The sequence below is a fragment of the Anser cygnoides genome, chromosome 3 (assembly GCF_040182565.1).
Source record: "Anser cygnoides isolate HZ-2024a breed goose chromosome 3, Taihu_goose_T2T_genome, whole genome shotgun sequence".
NCBI lineage: Eukaryota > Metazoa > Chordata > Aves > Anseriformes > Anatidae > Anser > Anser cygnoides.
Genome location: NC_089875.1, coordinates 29,471,598 through 29,487,800, shown reverse-complemented (window position 1 = coordinate 29,487,800; position 16,203 = coordinate 29,471,598). Strand labels below are relative to the sequence as shown.

The 16,203-nt window shown below is 42.4% G+C and overlaps 1 protein-coding gene and 1 long non-coding RNA gene across 5 annotated transcripts in view; one reads left to right on the top strand and one right to left on the bottom strand.

Moving 5' to 3' along the window:
* Positions 1 to 6,916, bottom strand: part of PRKCE (protein kinase C epsilon) — a 300,022-nt gene extending 293,106 nt beyond the window's left edge. For both annotated transcript variants that reach the window (XM_013171109.3, XM_013171108.3), the window contains exon 1: positions 5,672 to 6,916. In XM_013171109.3, the coding sequence (XP_013026563.1) occupies positions 5,672 to 6,019 (348 nt within the window). In that variant the 5' untranslated portion in view covers positions 6,020 to 6,916. The remainder of the gene's footprint in view (positions 1 to 5,671) is intronic.
* A 442-nt stretch (positions 6,917 to 7,358) lies between these two features.
* LOC106029796 (uncharacterized) lies at positions 7,359 to 15,514 on the top strand. Of its 3 annotated transcripts, XR_001203363.3 has the most exons (5): positions 7,359 to 8,164; positions 8,813 to 8,846; positions 9,521 to 9,579; positions 9,763 to 9,939; positions 14,834 to 15,514. It is a non-coding gene; the product is annotated as an uncharacterized lncRNA (long non-coding RNA). The 3 variants fall into 3 exon arrangements; XR_007169170.2 differs by lacking the exons at positions 8,813 to 8,846; positions 9,521 to 9,579; XR_007169171.2 differs by lacking the exons at positions 8,813 to 8,846; positions 9,521 to 9,579; positions 14,834 to 15,514 and adding an exon at positions 10,484 to 10,874.
* The last annotated feature ends 689 nt before the right edge of the window (positions 15,515 to 16,203 follow it).

The following is a 16,203-nucleotide window of genomic DNA, read 5'->3' as shown; positions in this document are numbered from 1 at the left end:
GATTGATACGAGGGAGTGGGTGAGCTGCGTGGCGACTGTACCACATCCCCAGCAGAGAGGGAAAAGAGGAGGCACAGGAGGGAGACAGGCCGGGGGAGAAGGCGAGGAAGCCCCACCCTGTGCAAAGTGCTTTCCAAAATCTCCCATCTCCTCTTCTCAGCCACCCACCCTCACAATTACACGAGTCCCTGCGAAGCCCTGCCGCTCCCTGCTAACTCTCTCACGCTCACGCCCCAGGCCTGACATATACCTTGCCCAGTGACAGCCTTGTAACGCAGAAATCCGTCAAATGGGACAGCAATTCCCCTTCCATTTCAACAAATACTCTTCTGATAACAACGCTTTTCAGCAGCTCACAAACCGCAGTTTAGATGAGATGTAAAGCTTTCACAAGCTGCATCCTAGGCCTTTCAACACCGTCAGCACAGATGAGTTCAGCTGGTAGATGGAAATAAAAATGAAAATACGCAACAGTCACACTCTGCTAGCCCAACGACAACCTTCAACAGTGTAAGGAGCAAGCAGAGGTTCACGTGCAGGCTGACCCGCGACAAGACATCACCACTCCGCTCTCTGCCCACCAGCTATAGCAGATCACCCACTGACTAAAATGAGGTGCCACTTCAGCAAAAGAAAAGGCAGAAGGCTATTAAATAAACAAACAGTCCCCCCAAACACACTCGGATAAGCCCTTAACCAGTCTTCCCTGTTAATTCAGACAGGAGAAGCTGGAAGGAAATGGTTTATTTCCCAAGTAAATGGACAGCTCACGGGACTGAGGACTCAGAGGTGTTTTAATCCTTGTCCTGCTACTGCCCTCCTTCTCAATTCCTGAAACAGAAGAAAGAATACTGACATTCTTCTAAAGTGCTTTTAGATTTTCTAATGCATGGCATGCTTGTTACTGTTATTGCCAGCCATTTCAAAGCCAGGAGCTGCTGTCTATATTCTGCCTTGCATCTGCTCCTTACGCCAAACACCTCTGACGAGAGGTCAGCACCACCACATTCAGCACTGCATTACCCTGGGTGCCTGACTTTATGGGCTGCAGCTTGGAGACCCAAGACACAGTATCTCCAACAGGAAAATTTCATCAATGGTATGCTGTAAGCATGATGCAAAAACACGTACCTCAACAGCTCAATGAGTATGTAAAGCTGTGCATTTTCCCCATTTCATTTCCCCTAACTCGTCGTCAAATTGTTATTGAGATGTAAAATTAACTCATAATAAACTTGCTATATGCAAGTGGCACAGCTGCATGACTAACTTCGCATTAATGAAACGGAAATATGGAAGAATGTTTTTAAAAGTACGTTTGAAAAGATCTTAAGAATCAGCACTGAAAGAAAAAAAAAACTAGAATGGCAGACATTTAAGACTAGCAAAGAAAATCTCATTGAAATCTGTGTTTTAATTCTTTCCTGACAGCATTAGGGATTTTTTTTAAGACAGCAGAAAATTAAACTTGTTTCATTAACCTAAATATAGCTGTAAAATATTTTCAGTGGAAATAGAGGCTTTTCTTGATAAATGTTGTGATGTTACAAATGATTCAGTAAGTTCTGCTACTCAGCCTACAAAAGGATTTCTTAGGACGACTCAATAGGTTTTCTCGTGCACAGTCAGGCTAATGGCTAAGACCCTTAGATGGAGTCCTTGGCATCGGTCCAGTTACACTGATTTCATCTATCGTCAACTCTGAAAAGTGGACATGAACTCAGAACCCATATTACCAATCATCCAAACACATAAACATCGATCGTTCTAATTCACAAAAGTATAACCACAAGGCTAAATGTTAAAGGAATTTTCCTTCCTGATTTAAATTCTACTGATAAAAGCGTAGCTCTGTCACCAACTCAGCTGCAACATTTACGTATGCCAAATGTAAGAAAACTAGATAAAGACATGCTTCGTTATTACATGAATCACCGAACTCAGAAGATATAGCTAAAGCTTGCAAGTTAAGCTAGGCTTTTTTTTTTCAGTGAGAACTTTCAGGTTGCTTATTGTTCTGCATTTCGCGTTTACCAAAATGTAAGTTCACCAACATTCTCTTGAAAATGCCTTGTGCCATTCTGTATAATGTTTCATTGGCTTATAGAAAAATCTGTAATCCAAAGCTCTCTTTAAAACTGCAGTGTAGCCATTACTAAAAAATCTGCAAAACTGACACTTTAACTGTGCTATGTCTATATTGATGCACAACTGGAAAAGCAGCCACCTTTTTAATTGTCACTATACTTTTTTAGAAACCAAAACAGTTTTTTTTTTATTATTGATCTTCCTTTAAAAAAAAAACCTCTCTGTATTTTGTTTAAAAGCTTCCATCTGGTAAAATATGAACAACTGTGTTAGGCCAGAACTTCAATCTTTCTGCACATATATGTTCAGGGAGTATACATACCATAAGGTTAAAAATCATTTTTGCAACTGCTGAATACTCTGCAGACAAAAGAAACCAGAATTTTGCACATTTATCTTACTCGTCCTAACACAATAGACGCTATCATGATTTCAAGCTTTGTACTTGTTTATCATTAGTGTTTCCACTGTAACCATGGCATCAGTATATAGCACAGGCTTAACAGTGAGAAAAATACCCAGTATTTTCCTAAAAAACTCATCTCTTAGAAAACATACAGGGATGTGCACAATGGCAAAAATAATCAAAGTAGGTAAGCTGGCTAAAGAGAGGAATAGTCCCATTTTAGGGGGGAAAAAAAAGAACCAAAATATTATTTCTCTGAAAGCCCTTTTTTCATTTTGGACTTCTGACAAGAACCTAGAAATATGTTACGGGATAAGTCACATAACCTTGAGCCTGGTGCAGACATTATAAAACAAATACTGAAATTTCCTTACAAAAATGCATGCAGTATTATACGATATTGAATGCATTAAAGCTATTAATATATTGACAAGAACTGTTCTCCGCATACGAGCTTTTTCTCAAAGCTATTTAAATAGTGACAGTCCAATCCTGCAAGAACTGTTGCATCATTCTGAAGGTAAAAAGGGGCAGCAATGCAATTACATTGAATATACTCAACAAGTGTGTGGTTCCCCATTCCAACTTTTGGGACTCCTTGAAGGGACGCCCTCAGAATGGCATAAAAATGCTTTATAGTCTCCAGGAGTGTTTCTTAGGTTGCAATTGATATTTCAGGCAAGGAGGATTGAGCTCCTGTGATAGCTGCTTTTAATTTGCTTGCTATAAAGTTGAGGAAGAGTACTAGAAAAATATCTGGCTTAAATGCCAAGAGTGAAATGAAGGAATTAGCCCTCTTATTAAACAGAACAAACTGACTGTGATGTGCCCAGTCTTAGTCTTATGTTGGTTTAGGCCATGTGCATTTTCCTCATCCTGTGAAAGCCATTCAACTACTTTGTTTCAGAGAAGACTTCTTTTTTTTGCAAGTTTTCATACAGACTCCAGACACTGATGAAGATACCAATAAATCTATGTGCTTCACTATACACTCTATAGAGATGCTATGGCCACAGGCCTCGATTTAACTCAGTGAAATCAGATGAAAAAACAATGTGATTTTGTAAAGACCAGTTCTCTGAGGGTCCCTACCTATTAACAATCCAATAAACACAGTCAGTATTACAATAAAAAATGACATATTCAGTAAATTGGAAGATTTGTGAAAAGGTAAAGAACAATCCCATAAATGCCTGCCCCCCAACTCCAACTGTGATAGGGTGGTGTTCTCTATGCATTACATGCACTGCACAAACACAATCCACACTATGGAGACTTACAGCACACACACAAACAAGAAGTAAACGATGCTTCAGAAACCGTATTACAATGAGCTAACCAATTAGGACCCAGAGCCATCTACTCAACTCTGTCACATCAACAGACAACTACTGTAGTCACTCCCTTGTCTCCTCCCACCCAGTAAATGCTGGACAGCAATGAATCCTGGTGCAGTAAAATACAGCATTTATCTGATTCAGCTATGTAGTTCCTTCCAGATTGTGTTTACAGAGGGCCTCAATCTGTTAAATTCCACTATTTATCTAGGGAACATGTTTGGACGTTTTGAGTTCACCTTAAAAATCAGAGTCAGGATGTACCCTCACACACCAGCCCACCAAAAATCAAACTTGGCATCTGTAACCTGCAAGGTCCTTCCAGATCTGGCAACAAACTCTGAACGGGTACCATACACAGAAAGAACATATGTAATTATTCCTTCACTAAAAATCTGTGATGACATCCTCGTCCCATTGGCCTCAAAGATGAAGCACCCAGTGTTTACAGAAGGACCACTACTTGATTATCATTCAATCCAGGTAAAAGACATCTGCAATACTGCTGCATTTGTCTTTTCCTGATTTGGCAATTTTTTTCTTTGCCTATTGCCCAGTTTTACAATCCAAGCTTACTAACATGTAGCTTCTATTGAGCATCAGAATAATCTAGATCTTAATTGTCACGATGTAACATACCTAGCAGAAGTGGGCAATATTTTAAATTCGTAAACATTAAAGTTGTAACAGTAAAGTTATTCAGCTCTTAATCAGCATAAACAGAGCACAATTCTTTCACGCCTTTCCATTGTTCTGATATCTCTTTCTAGCACTGCTTTAAGTAAAGAAGCTCCAAAGGATACATGAAACTCTGAGCTGTTAACTCTTGCTGTTTTCACTTTGGTCCTGGGTTCTTTGTTTGCCAACAAAACATTCCCCTGCCTAGTATCTTTGACCATAATAAATAAACACGAAAAGACAAGCATAAACATTTCAGACGGCTGGTCAAGCAGGGCACATTTAAAAATCAGAAGACAGCTAACATCATTCTATTGCACGTCTGATATAAAGAATATACCATTTAACCGTTTAACTGCAGAAATGTGCATATTCATGTTTCCTGTGCTTCTTTTTGTTTTATTTTCCAGTGTTAAATCACAGCACCTGAGGTTGTCAGACCAAGGATTTTCCAGCTTTTTTGCACCCCCACTGAGGCACGTTAGCCTCTGGGTCTTTAAGATGCAGTAGAAGCTGTTAAACACATTGTGCATGCAGGCAGCAGAATTTGCCTGGTTGTGGCCAAAATCCACCAGAACCCTTTTATCAATTTCAGGCATTTGAAGAAGCACTGCATTAGGTCTATGCACAAAGGTCCAGACCATCTAGGGGAAGAAGGAGCATCAGCATCGTTGCAGTCAGCTTCCAAGCGATACGAGGACCCCAAATCATCTCGGATCAGAGGTCAGACCTGCATTTTTAAGGCTTGTCATGACCTCGTCATGGCTTCGTCAGTTCACACTGAAGCAAAGAACTCGGTCTAAGAGCTGGCTCTGGGTTTTGCAGTGATGCTCTGTACAGATGTATTTGGTCGGCGGGTTTCAAACACAATAAGACAACAGGACTTGTGTTTATGTAACATAATTTCAGAACCTGAAGTGGTAATTACACATCTCTTACTTAGATGCACCCTATTTTTCTTTCTTCCTGTGTCTGTGGACCACATGCATTAGATGCACCACAACCATGACTATCTCAGTATAACAAAGCGTGGAAATAATGAAAAGCCTCCAGAGCCATTACATGCCCTTGGCAACCTAGCTCTGCAATACAGATGTTGCACCCAGAGCGGTGCCACTGAACATCATGTGCACACGTCCGTATCTGCGGCGCCAACACTCACCCAGTCCTCAAAGTGGCGGCTCCCGTTCTGCAGCAAGTCCTCAAACTGGATAGTGCAGTTAGCTACAAAATCGTCGTACCCGATGGGGGCATCGTGGAAAACAGCCATCTCTATCTTCCTGCCGTTGCAAACATCGGTGACAAATTCATCGTTCCAAGCGGGACTGTTGGTCTTCTGCTTGGTGGAGGTCTGCCCGATCCTGGAGTCGTCCACATTGAGGGCTATGTAAGGGTCCAGCAGAAAGGTCTGTGGCCTGGGACCCACCGCATGCCTCAGTGACCACGCCGTGGGTTTCAGATTCACCGCCTCGCAGATCTTGATTTTCAGCAAGCCATTGAAAACCACCATGGCTGGACGGCTGCACTTTTCCTGGGATCAAACACTCGCACAACGCGCTCGCACAGAGAGGGAGGGAAGGAGGGAGGGAGGGAGGGAGGGAAGGAGGGAGGGAGAGAAGGAGGGGAGCAGGGAAGGAGGTCTCGCCAATAAATAGGGGGGCAGGTCTGAGGGGGGGAGCGGGACGCAGCGCGGCTCCGACCCTCGCCGTGCCGCTACCTCTGGTTATTTAGCCTTTGCTCTTGCGACACCCAGTGAATGCATTTATTTTCTCGCCCGTGTTTCTAACGGAAAACAAGGGAGGGGGGCCGCAGGGGAGGGGGAGGCGTCGGCGGCTGCAGAAACCCCCCCAAAACCCGGGCAGGGCAGAGCCGGGGGGCGAGCGAAAGCCTCCTCCCTCCTCCTAGACCATAATCCCGGCTCGGGCCGTGCGAGGGAGGCAGCGCCGCGACCCGAGGCTCCCGCACACGCCAGCCCTGCCCCGGAGCGGCACCGCACCACTCCACGCACACACACAAACACCCGCACGAATCACCAGCACCGGCCGCCCCCCCAGCCCTGCCTACGGCACAGCCTCCGCTCAGCAGCAGCAGCAGCAGCCATCCACCCGGGGACCTTCCATCCGCGCCGCAGCCCGCAGCAGCGGCGGCAGCAGCAGCAGCACCGGCAGCAGCCCCCGCGCCTCCTCCTCCTCCTCGTCCTCCGCCAAGGCCGGGGACCCAGCGCGGCCACCCCCGCGCATGGGGCGCGGAGCGGTGCGGAGCGGGGCTCGGCGGGCTCCGGCTGGGCGGCCGCCGCCCTGGCGATGGGCAGAGCCGCCGCCTCCCTCCCTCCCTCCCTCCCTCCCTCCGTCCGTCCTTCCCTCCCCGCCTCCCGCCGCCGCTCCGCCGCTCGCTCCCGTGCAGGAAATGCGCAAAAGACGTCAGTGTGCGAGTGTGTGTGTGTGTGTGAGCGAGGGAGTGTGTGTGTGTGTGTGTGTGTGTGAGAGTGTGCGAGGGGAGCGTGCCAGCGGCTGTGCGCCCAAACTTTGGCCGGCGGGGGGAGCAGCGCGGCCCGCGGGGGTCCTCGGCTGCGCCCGCCTTTCCTCAGCCCTCGTCTTCCTCTGGGCCGGCCTCCGCGCACTTACAGCTTTATTATCATTTATAGTTTTGTTATTGTCGCTGTTGTTGTTGTATTTCCTTCCCTCGTCCCCCTCACGGGATAAAAGTGGCGTAGGAAGAAAAACACACACACGCCATCCCCGTCCGCCTTCCTCCCGAGCCCCTCAGATTTTATTCAAGCACCCGACCGCCCCCCTCCTCCTCCTCCTCCTCCTTCCTCCCCGCCTCGCTGCTCCCCGCGGGTTTTCCGCCCGCCCCCGGCCGGGCCCCGCCGTCCCTCTCCCTCACAGCGCCGCCCTCCGGCGACCTCCCCGCCGCGCCCCGGCCCCGACCCCCGCCGCTCCGTCCCCTCACGGCCCCGCTGCCTCAGCGGGGCCCGGCGGCAGGCGGGGCTCCCCCGCGGTGTGAGCCGCCGGGGAAGTGGCCTCAGGCCGCCCGGGCCGAGGCCGGGAGGCGCTGTCGGGAGGTGGCGGCCCGGCCCGGCCCGGCCCGGCCCGACCCAGCGGGGCTGCGGGTCACCTGCCTTCCCCCCGCCCCGGCCTCGCTGAGGGGAAACAGCGCGGGGAATCGTCGCTGCTGGGCGTGGAAGATGCGGAAAGGAACGGGGGTGTCTTCTAAAAGGGTGTACGTGCCTTGTTATCGAGCTTATCGCGTAAGATTTCAGTCATGTTCATCGCCATGGTGCTGACTACTGCATGGAATAACCAGGAAACTGCAGCTTTCCCCTCCCCTGCACAAACGTACATAGACGTGGGCTCCAGTTGGTTTCCTCTAGTGAAAAAATACTGCTGCCTTGTTTATTTTTAGTTACTGATCTTGCCAGCTTTTTGTGAGAAAGTCATCAGGATGGACTTAGCCCTTGCACAGACTTTGAATTCACTTTAATATCAGAATTAAAATCCAGGGCCAGCTCTGCTATTCAAGGGGTTGCATCTGCATTTCAGGCAACGTGAAAAGAAGAAGCCTACTGCCAGGATGCGCTCAGGTGAGGACACAAAGGGTTAGCACCGAGTCCTGGATCTGGACCTGGCATTCCTGAGTGGAGAGCAAAGATGAGGTAATTACGGATTTCTACAGGTAATGGCTCAGGAGGCAGGTGTTATATTTGGAGGTGAAGAAATAGCTCCAGTATCTGTGCTTCCACAGTAGTTTCCAGGTAGAAGATACGGTACTAATGAAGCCTAAGGGTCATGAGAGCATTCACATTAATGGAAGAAAGCCTTTTTGTGCCTATTGCCACTTAATCTACTAGTAAAAGCAGAAGTACAGTAAAATCTCCATGTTCATTATCATCTTGACAATCCCCGAGTACAATCGTTTGATAAAAAGCTGTGATATGGAGCCAATTACAGGAACTGTCTTCCTTCACAATTCAGCCTTTCCTGGGCTCATAGCAGCTGTGGTTCATCTATTACGTTACTTCTGTAAAGGATTGTATCCACAGGCCCCTCAGAAATACAAGAATCACCTACTCCTTCCCTCCCCTGTTCACAACCTAGCATGTATCTACTATGTATTGAGCTATATGCTCTTAATTTTAATGTGTGAGAAAGAACACACACTGTAATTAAATATTTCCTCTGGATGTGTTTGTGTTGTTTCTGAATAAAGGCAACCTAAACAATGTGCTCTGTTTTCTTAGCTATTGGAAGATATAAAAGCTGAGCTGATACACTGTTTCATTTTTTTTCTGTTTATTTTTAAGAGACCAACAACTATGTGTATTTTGAATGCCCAAGGTAAGATTTAAGTAAACACAGTCTCCATGGTGAGTTTAATAACCTAACGTCTCCGTAAGATCACACATGCATATTGCAACAGTCTGAATAAATCAGACTATTAACACAATATACAAAGTAATATTAATAAATCTTATATTTGCTTAATTACATATATAATCTACTGCATACACAACTAGGCCCTACTGTTTAATTTAACCCATCTACTCTTTTGCATGCACTGAAACAAGCTAAGGTTTGGTTTCACACATCATTTTTTGTAAGACTGCCTGCGTGAATAAGGATTTGCAAACTCACTTAGGATCATACCGTTCCATCCTTACACTGGCTAGGAAAATACATGTACCTTACACTGTTTTAATTTTTATATGTACATATGTATATATTAAAAAAATAACTTTGAGAAAACTATATGTTTTGTAAACTTTTACACTAAGAAGTTATTAACTTACCAAAAGAACCCAGAACAATATTTTTAAAATCCAGTAACTCAGTACAGTGAACAAAGTTAAAATACTTACAGCAAAGGTCATGAGAAAAACTGGCCCAGCAGTCTCAAAAATTCTAAGTAACAGACAACAAAGATATTCCAACTGTAGGTAATGTTTTCCACTTGAAAGATTTTTCAGTATTTGTTACTTGGTTTTATTTTCTGTTCTCTTGTGGGTTCGAAGGAATTTGTTTCTTCAAGAAGTGAAGAACAAATGCTATTCCTTCTACGTATCACAGGAGGGTAAGGACAACAAGGTAAAACACATGCAATAATTTTGCTGCAGAAAGGCAATGAAAAAGCACTCTACCTGCATTTCTTTATTCTATTGCAAAGGCTACAGCAGAGTGGTAAACTACGCCTTGTAGTTTATTTGTACTTTTGGTAGTCTTCATAGCTGTCGCCTTTTTTTTTTTTTTTGTTAAGGACCTAGAAGCTGGCTGCAGGGCACCTACACTCAGGACCAGTTAAGGAAATCCATCTGCTTTCCAGAAGTAACATTTGCATCTGCTCAGCACTCTCTGCTTGTGAGATCAAAATGCACCTAGATTTATGTCAGGCCTGCTCACAGCCTACATGGCTCACCGGCAGCACTGGCTGCAGGTTTGTGTTTTGATTTTTTGTTAATGTCACTTCAGTCCAGGCAATTACTTGACAGGCAACTGTGTTTTCAGGGTGTCTCGCCAAGTTGTAAGAAAAAGATCCCCAAAAAATGGTAAAAGCAGTTTGTTGTGCATCAGTGTCTAATACCATTCTTAATTTAGGAAAGAGAATAGACTTGTAGCAGATAGCAAAGCTGGAAACAACAGCATGCAGTAGCTACAAACATCCTTTTTCAATATGTGCTTTTACTCCTTCAGACCAGTCAGTCTCTGCCTTCCCCGTTTCATTTACAGTGGCAGTGAAACGGAGGGAATGAGCAAGCTGTAGGCAGCTTGTTACCTTGAGTCAGCCCCTGACCTTTCCGTGGCCTACGAATCCTACAGAGCTCTGTAGAGAAACAGCTCTATCTGGTGGAGGGAGTCTGTAAAGTCCTGTCGAGAATGGGCTTTACTCAGTTAGAGCCACTATTGCAAATGCTTCAATGATGTTCTTGCCCAAAGTTGATAAATAGTTTATGGTTTCAAGAGGATTCTTTTTTCTACAGCGCAAATGGAAGAGGAATATATCTCGCTTAGTCTTTACAAAACTGGTGCTTATATCAGTTTCTAGTGCTTTCATGAAGAATTTTTTCACCCTTCAAGAAATGTCAGTATATTTTCTGGATTTTCCTAGTACAGCAATATGAAAGAATGAGAGGAGCTTTTTTTTTTTTTTTTCTCCTTTTAACGCTAAAAGGAGCGTCATTTCTTAAAGTTATACTAAATAGTTGCAAGTGGAATAAAATCAGGCTTGCATGCAAGGAAAGATTTTCAAAAATATCTTTATATCAAAAATGAAATAAAAGACAGAACTGAAGTTATAAACCTGGTAAAATTTTGTCTCTGAATCCACAGTAAACACATTCAAAGCATCATGTATGTGAAGATGTTCATTAGTATGACTATGTCCACTGAATTACTCTGAATTTAATGGATATACTTATGCAAGTGAAATAGTTGAGTGTTAGTGGGATCAGTCCCTTCCTGGCAAGAAATCACTCCAATCAAAGTCTGTTGGCAAATGCCAAATATCGTTAAAAGTCAAATGATTATTTAGATATCTATTTTTTGTCATGCAGTTATGGAAAAAAAAGCATCCTCAAGAGCATTTTTGCTCCTGTCATGCTGCATGATCTTTAGGCTATACCAACAACCAATTCACCTTTTCTAAAGATGAAGAAAAGACCCAGTCTCACTGAGCTTGGTTCAACTTCCAGCTCCATTCCAACTGCTTTCCTTGTGTCCAGCCAATTTCCTGCTAATTTATTCTTCACTTGCAAAGCATGTACCTGAGGAAGTTACTTAAGGCACTCCTAGTGCTCTCTGTGAAATGTCTTAGCAAAAGAGAGCTTTTCAGCGTGTGATTAATGCTCTCCAACTCTCTCTAGTTTAATTATACTTTTGGTACTTTTCCCAACCACTTTTAAAAGAACATACTAAACTCTGCCTCAGTTTCTTAGCTTTCATTGGGAATAAGTCTTTCAAAATATATCTGCATTGCAACTGATACAGGATTGCAGGATTTGCAGTGTTAACTTATCTAGTTCTGGCAGATGTAGTGACTTCAGCACAGTGGCTACCAGTCAGCCTGATTTTAGGTATGTACCTAGTTTGCTAGCCAAGACTGAAACCTATGATATCATACCCTCCTAGCAGTTCTTATCTGAGCTAGATAGATTAGAGCCAGCTTGGGCATATCTGCATGTGTTACAAAAACATACCTCCAGTTGCAGAACATATGCTTAGGTCACATCTAGACTAGAGACTTCTGGCTCACCTCATTGGGGCTGTAGAGCAGTTTGATCCCAAACAAACACAGCTGTGCCAAGGACTCTCACCATTATGATTTTATTATATATATACTTTGTTTTCCTTGAAAATGGCGATTTTATTATACTGGTATAAAAAGCTTTAGCACTCTAACAGCTCTCTGGTAAAATGCAGTGGTATTTCAGTATTGGAAATGTAGCCCAAATATATAAATAGGCTTCCACTTGGTCTAGTACATATATCTTCTCAGCCTTCACATACGTAGCTTTCCTTGTTGGCAGCATTCGCTGTAGGCTTGCAGTTCACAGGGTTGTTGCTATTCTAGACATGGAGTTGATGTAGAAACTTGTGAAAGGTAAAACCCAGATGTGATCTCTTCTTAGTTTATCATCTCAAGAATTTACAACAGGTTTCTTGGGCAGGGAATCTTGCAGGATACAAGTGCTCTGACATTGCTGTGGACTATAATAGGAACTTGTTGATATTCAGACACAGTAGGATTATCTTTGCTGGGAATAACTTTGGGACAGAGGGACAAGGAGTTGCACCATCTTGCAGAGACTTCTAGAATGGATCAGGCTGCAAGAGAGACCCTCTTGCCTTAAATCAGCCCCTCTATGCATATCAGGTGAGCCTTGGATGAAGTGTTTTTCTAAAGGTACAGCTCATTCTCTGCATCAGGGCCAGAAGAGGAAAGGAACATGAACCTCAGCCTTACCTGTCCAGGCAACTTGTCCTGTTGCTTTCTTGAGCAGCACACAGAAAAAGAGAAAAGAAAAAAAGGAAAAAAAAAAAAAGAAAACAGAAAAATGCAGTATATATGCTGCTTGAAGGAATATTTCTGTATCATAAAAAACAAACGAACAAACAAGTGAAAAACACCATGAGAGTAAGTAGGGAAAAAGATGGGGCCTTTTCATTCCTTTCCTCTCTGCCAACTAACCAATTTCAGGTGAGGAGGTGCATGGCCTGTAGTTAAATGCAACCACTCTCATCATAGGGAAGCTAGTCCTCAGGTCACACCACTTGTCACAGCCCCCCAACACAAGGCTAGATACACACTGTGTTTTGGGATTGGTTGTTATTTATCCATATCCCTGTTGGTTTCTGCTCTTTTTATTTCTATCTGTAGAGTACTACAATTCCTACTGGAAACTGTTCCACATTTGAGGTGGACTTCCCAAAAACAAAACTCTCTGAGTGAATCTGAGTGTTTTTGCCTCCAGGAAATACAATTTTCTCTCTGATTCCCTCATACACTACAGGAGTGCAAACCACAAAACATACTTTAGGGTAGACAAGAACAGGCTGAAAGGCCTATTGTTCTGCTAAAGTGGATAAAGACAGCAGGTCATACAAAACTAGATGCAGGTGTTCCATCTGCCCTTGAAAATGTTAATGTGTTTGAGTTATGTTTGTGGGCAGACTCTGATGCCAAGAACACAAATGTTGTACCGAAAAAGCACCATTAACTACAATGGAGAAACAATAGATTTACAGCTATGTAACTGAGATCAGAATCTGGAATGAGTGGTCTGCCCTGGAAGTTCTGCAAGTTTTAACTTTGGTACTTCTGGATGTCTGCTAGGGCATTTGCCCTGTAGTCAAAGGAAACAGTCATTTAAAGAATATTTTGAACTAATATTCAGTGTGAGCACACCAGAAGAAATTGCAAAAATATGGGAAACTCTGAGTCAGAGCAACTTGATATTTGCTCTTGATTTTGCCCTTACACAATGTAGTAAGATTCCTTAGAACAGTGGCAGGGTATATGGACTTTACTGAAGCATTGCTGAGATTCATCCTACTATCCCCCAGAACCCTGTACAGGGTCTGGGGTCTCTGTCACTATTATGTGTGACACTCCAAGGCAAACTCACTTCACTGTTGATAAGTTGTAGCTGACTAATAAGTGTGCCCAAGCTATAACTACCATTACCAGCTTTTTTTTTTTTTTAATTATTTTAAATTATGCAACAATTTAGTAATAGCAAATATAAAAGAACTTGCTTTTCAAAATTAGGTACTATTACCACAGAGAAGAGGACTGAGAAAGAGAATGACTAAAGGGCTACATATTGGAAGTGCCTCTGAATTTTGAGTGCTTTAATTGCGAAATATCTGATGAGATATATTAGGTTTCTGAAGTAAAGTGGATAGTTTGAGCATTTAGTCCTAATTACCTGCTTAAAATCACATGTGAAGTCATTAACAGTCATTAATAAAATCTGTATCTCACAATTCCCACAGCCTTCCTCCAGCTTTTTCCCACGGTAGTATTCAAGAATTCACACTTTTTAAATTGATAATGCAAGGCATAATAAAGAAGTGATGTAATGATTTACATTATTTGGAGTATTGCCATTCAGGACATGTAGGACGTGTGGAGCTTTGCTTTCTGCCTTGCATCATTAACCAGTTACGATGCTGGCCAAAGCCTAAAAAGGCCCGAACATGTGTGCATAACGCTATACAACCTAGATGTCAGCATTCAGGACCCTTCAGGAGACTTATTTCTGCACCTGTCTTTGGAGAACTGAAAAGTATCTAGCTACACAATTCCATAATACTGATTTCTTTTAAGTGGTTAAAACCAAGCTTAATTTCCTAGTGTAGGTGACAGTTCTTTTAAGACATGGACAGTCCAGCAATGGTTATTGCTCTGACATACTGTTCATTATGGATGGAAGAAGTCAATGCTGGGAAAAAATGTTAAGGTGTCGACTGACAGAAAGATCTTTTCCCACATGCTGATGCCTAATGAGCCTCTAATGGCAAACACAGAGTAGAAAACAGTTGAGCACTAAACTAAGATGACTTATGACTTCAGAGTTCACACACAGAATAAAGACATAAAGGATTAGCTGGTCACAATTACCCCTCCACAGTTTATGTTACTTTTCTTTCTTCTTTATGTTTGTGGGTGTGGCTGTGAGTTTGTCATACTCCATTGTTCTTCTGCATTCACGTGCCCAAAACTGTCCATCTGTCCATTTAAAAGCTTCATCTGTTTTTCTTAGCCTTTTTTGTACTGGGTTGCAGAAGCTCTCAGTAACAAAACTAACGTGAATAATTTCATCCTGCAGTGAAATCCCAGTTTCTCCTAATGCAGTAGAAGACAAGTAGAAAAAAAAAGGATGCCAACCTACGAAGCAGAACTTTTCTGGCAAGACAACACATGATCCACTTCCATCAAAGTAAACTCTGAGCCCAAGCAAAGCACAGCAGATCTGAGTTAGTATTACATGGCTAGTAATTATACCTCTGGAACTTCATTAGCTTTTGATAAATCTTCCACACATCTATCCTGAAAGCATCCTCTTGAATTTCATACATTCATTTTAGGTTTTGATGGCTGTGCTATAAAGGCAAAGAAAATTTATATTTGATCCAATTAGAAAACAGATTTTCTTCCTTATGAAAATTCAAGGAAAGTAAGAGGGTAGTTTGGTTTGGTTTGGTTCAATTTTATCTAAATATATTTAGAAATATTTCTAAATGTATCTGTGTTTAGCAGATAACTTCTAAGAGATATTCTTTTGCTCTCTACCATAAATCATAAATATTTTAGCTTTTGGACATAGTAAGCATTTGGGAGCAAAAAGAAAAGAAAAAAAAAAAAAGGAATACCACAAACTACAAATGCTCAGTATCTGAAACCAGTCTGGCTCTCAACTGAAAATAATCCACCATGAAATTTAAAGTTTAAAGAAAAAAAGTGTTTTTGTTGTTGTTTTCTTTTGTTTTTGTTTTATGGAAAGCAGAAAAGCAGGCATTCCAAAATAAACTTGTGAGAACTGCTTACCTTCATCTAAATCTCATACAGTTACATCAGTTATTTCTTGCTATCTGAATTTAAACAAGATAATAGGAGGATATTTGTCCCAATGCTGCTCATGTAAATTCAAATAAATAATTCAATAATTCATCTAAATGAATCAGATATATGGCTGATGACTTTTAACAATCTAAGCTAGAACAAAGTTGTCTGATTATTTCCAGATAGTCTGAATGTCAACTAAAGTGGTCAAATTAGTTTTGTTACAGTGTTTCTTTGAAAAAAATATTAAATATTAATAAAAACATTGTGTATTTTTCTGTTCTGATCATAACTGTCAAAATAATTGGATGAAAATGTACGTCATGATCATAAAGGCATTTCTGTGAAATGCTATTCATCAAAAATATTTTCCATCTCTAATATTAATATATCAGAAGGAGACCCCTTGGGAGATCCTCAGTATCCCTGGTGGTAATATTCTGTCTGAGCCTAGGGAATGTGGTATTATTCATCCATCCTTGCTGGAAGTGGAAGAAAATCACTCCACTAGAGGACTAGATGTAATGCTTAAAAAGTAGCATAGAGAAAATACTGCTGTTCCTGCTTCTGAATTACTCTACTTTTCTTGTAGGTACCGCAGTGCTCACAATACCTTGTTCTTTATAAAACAAAAAA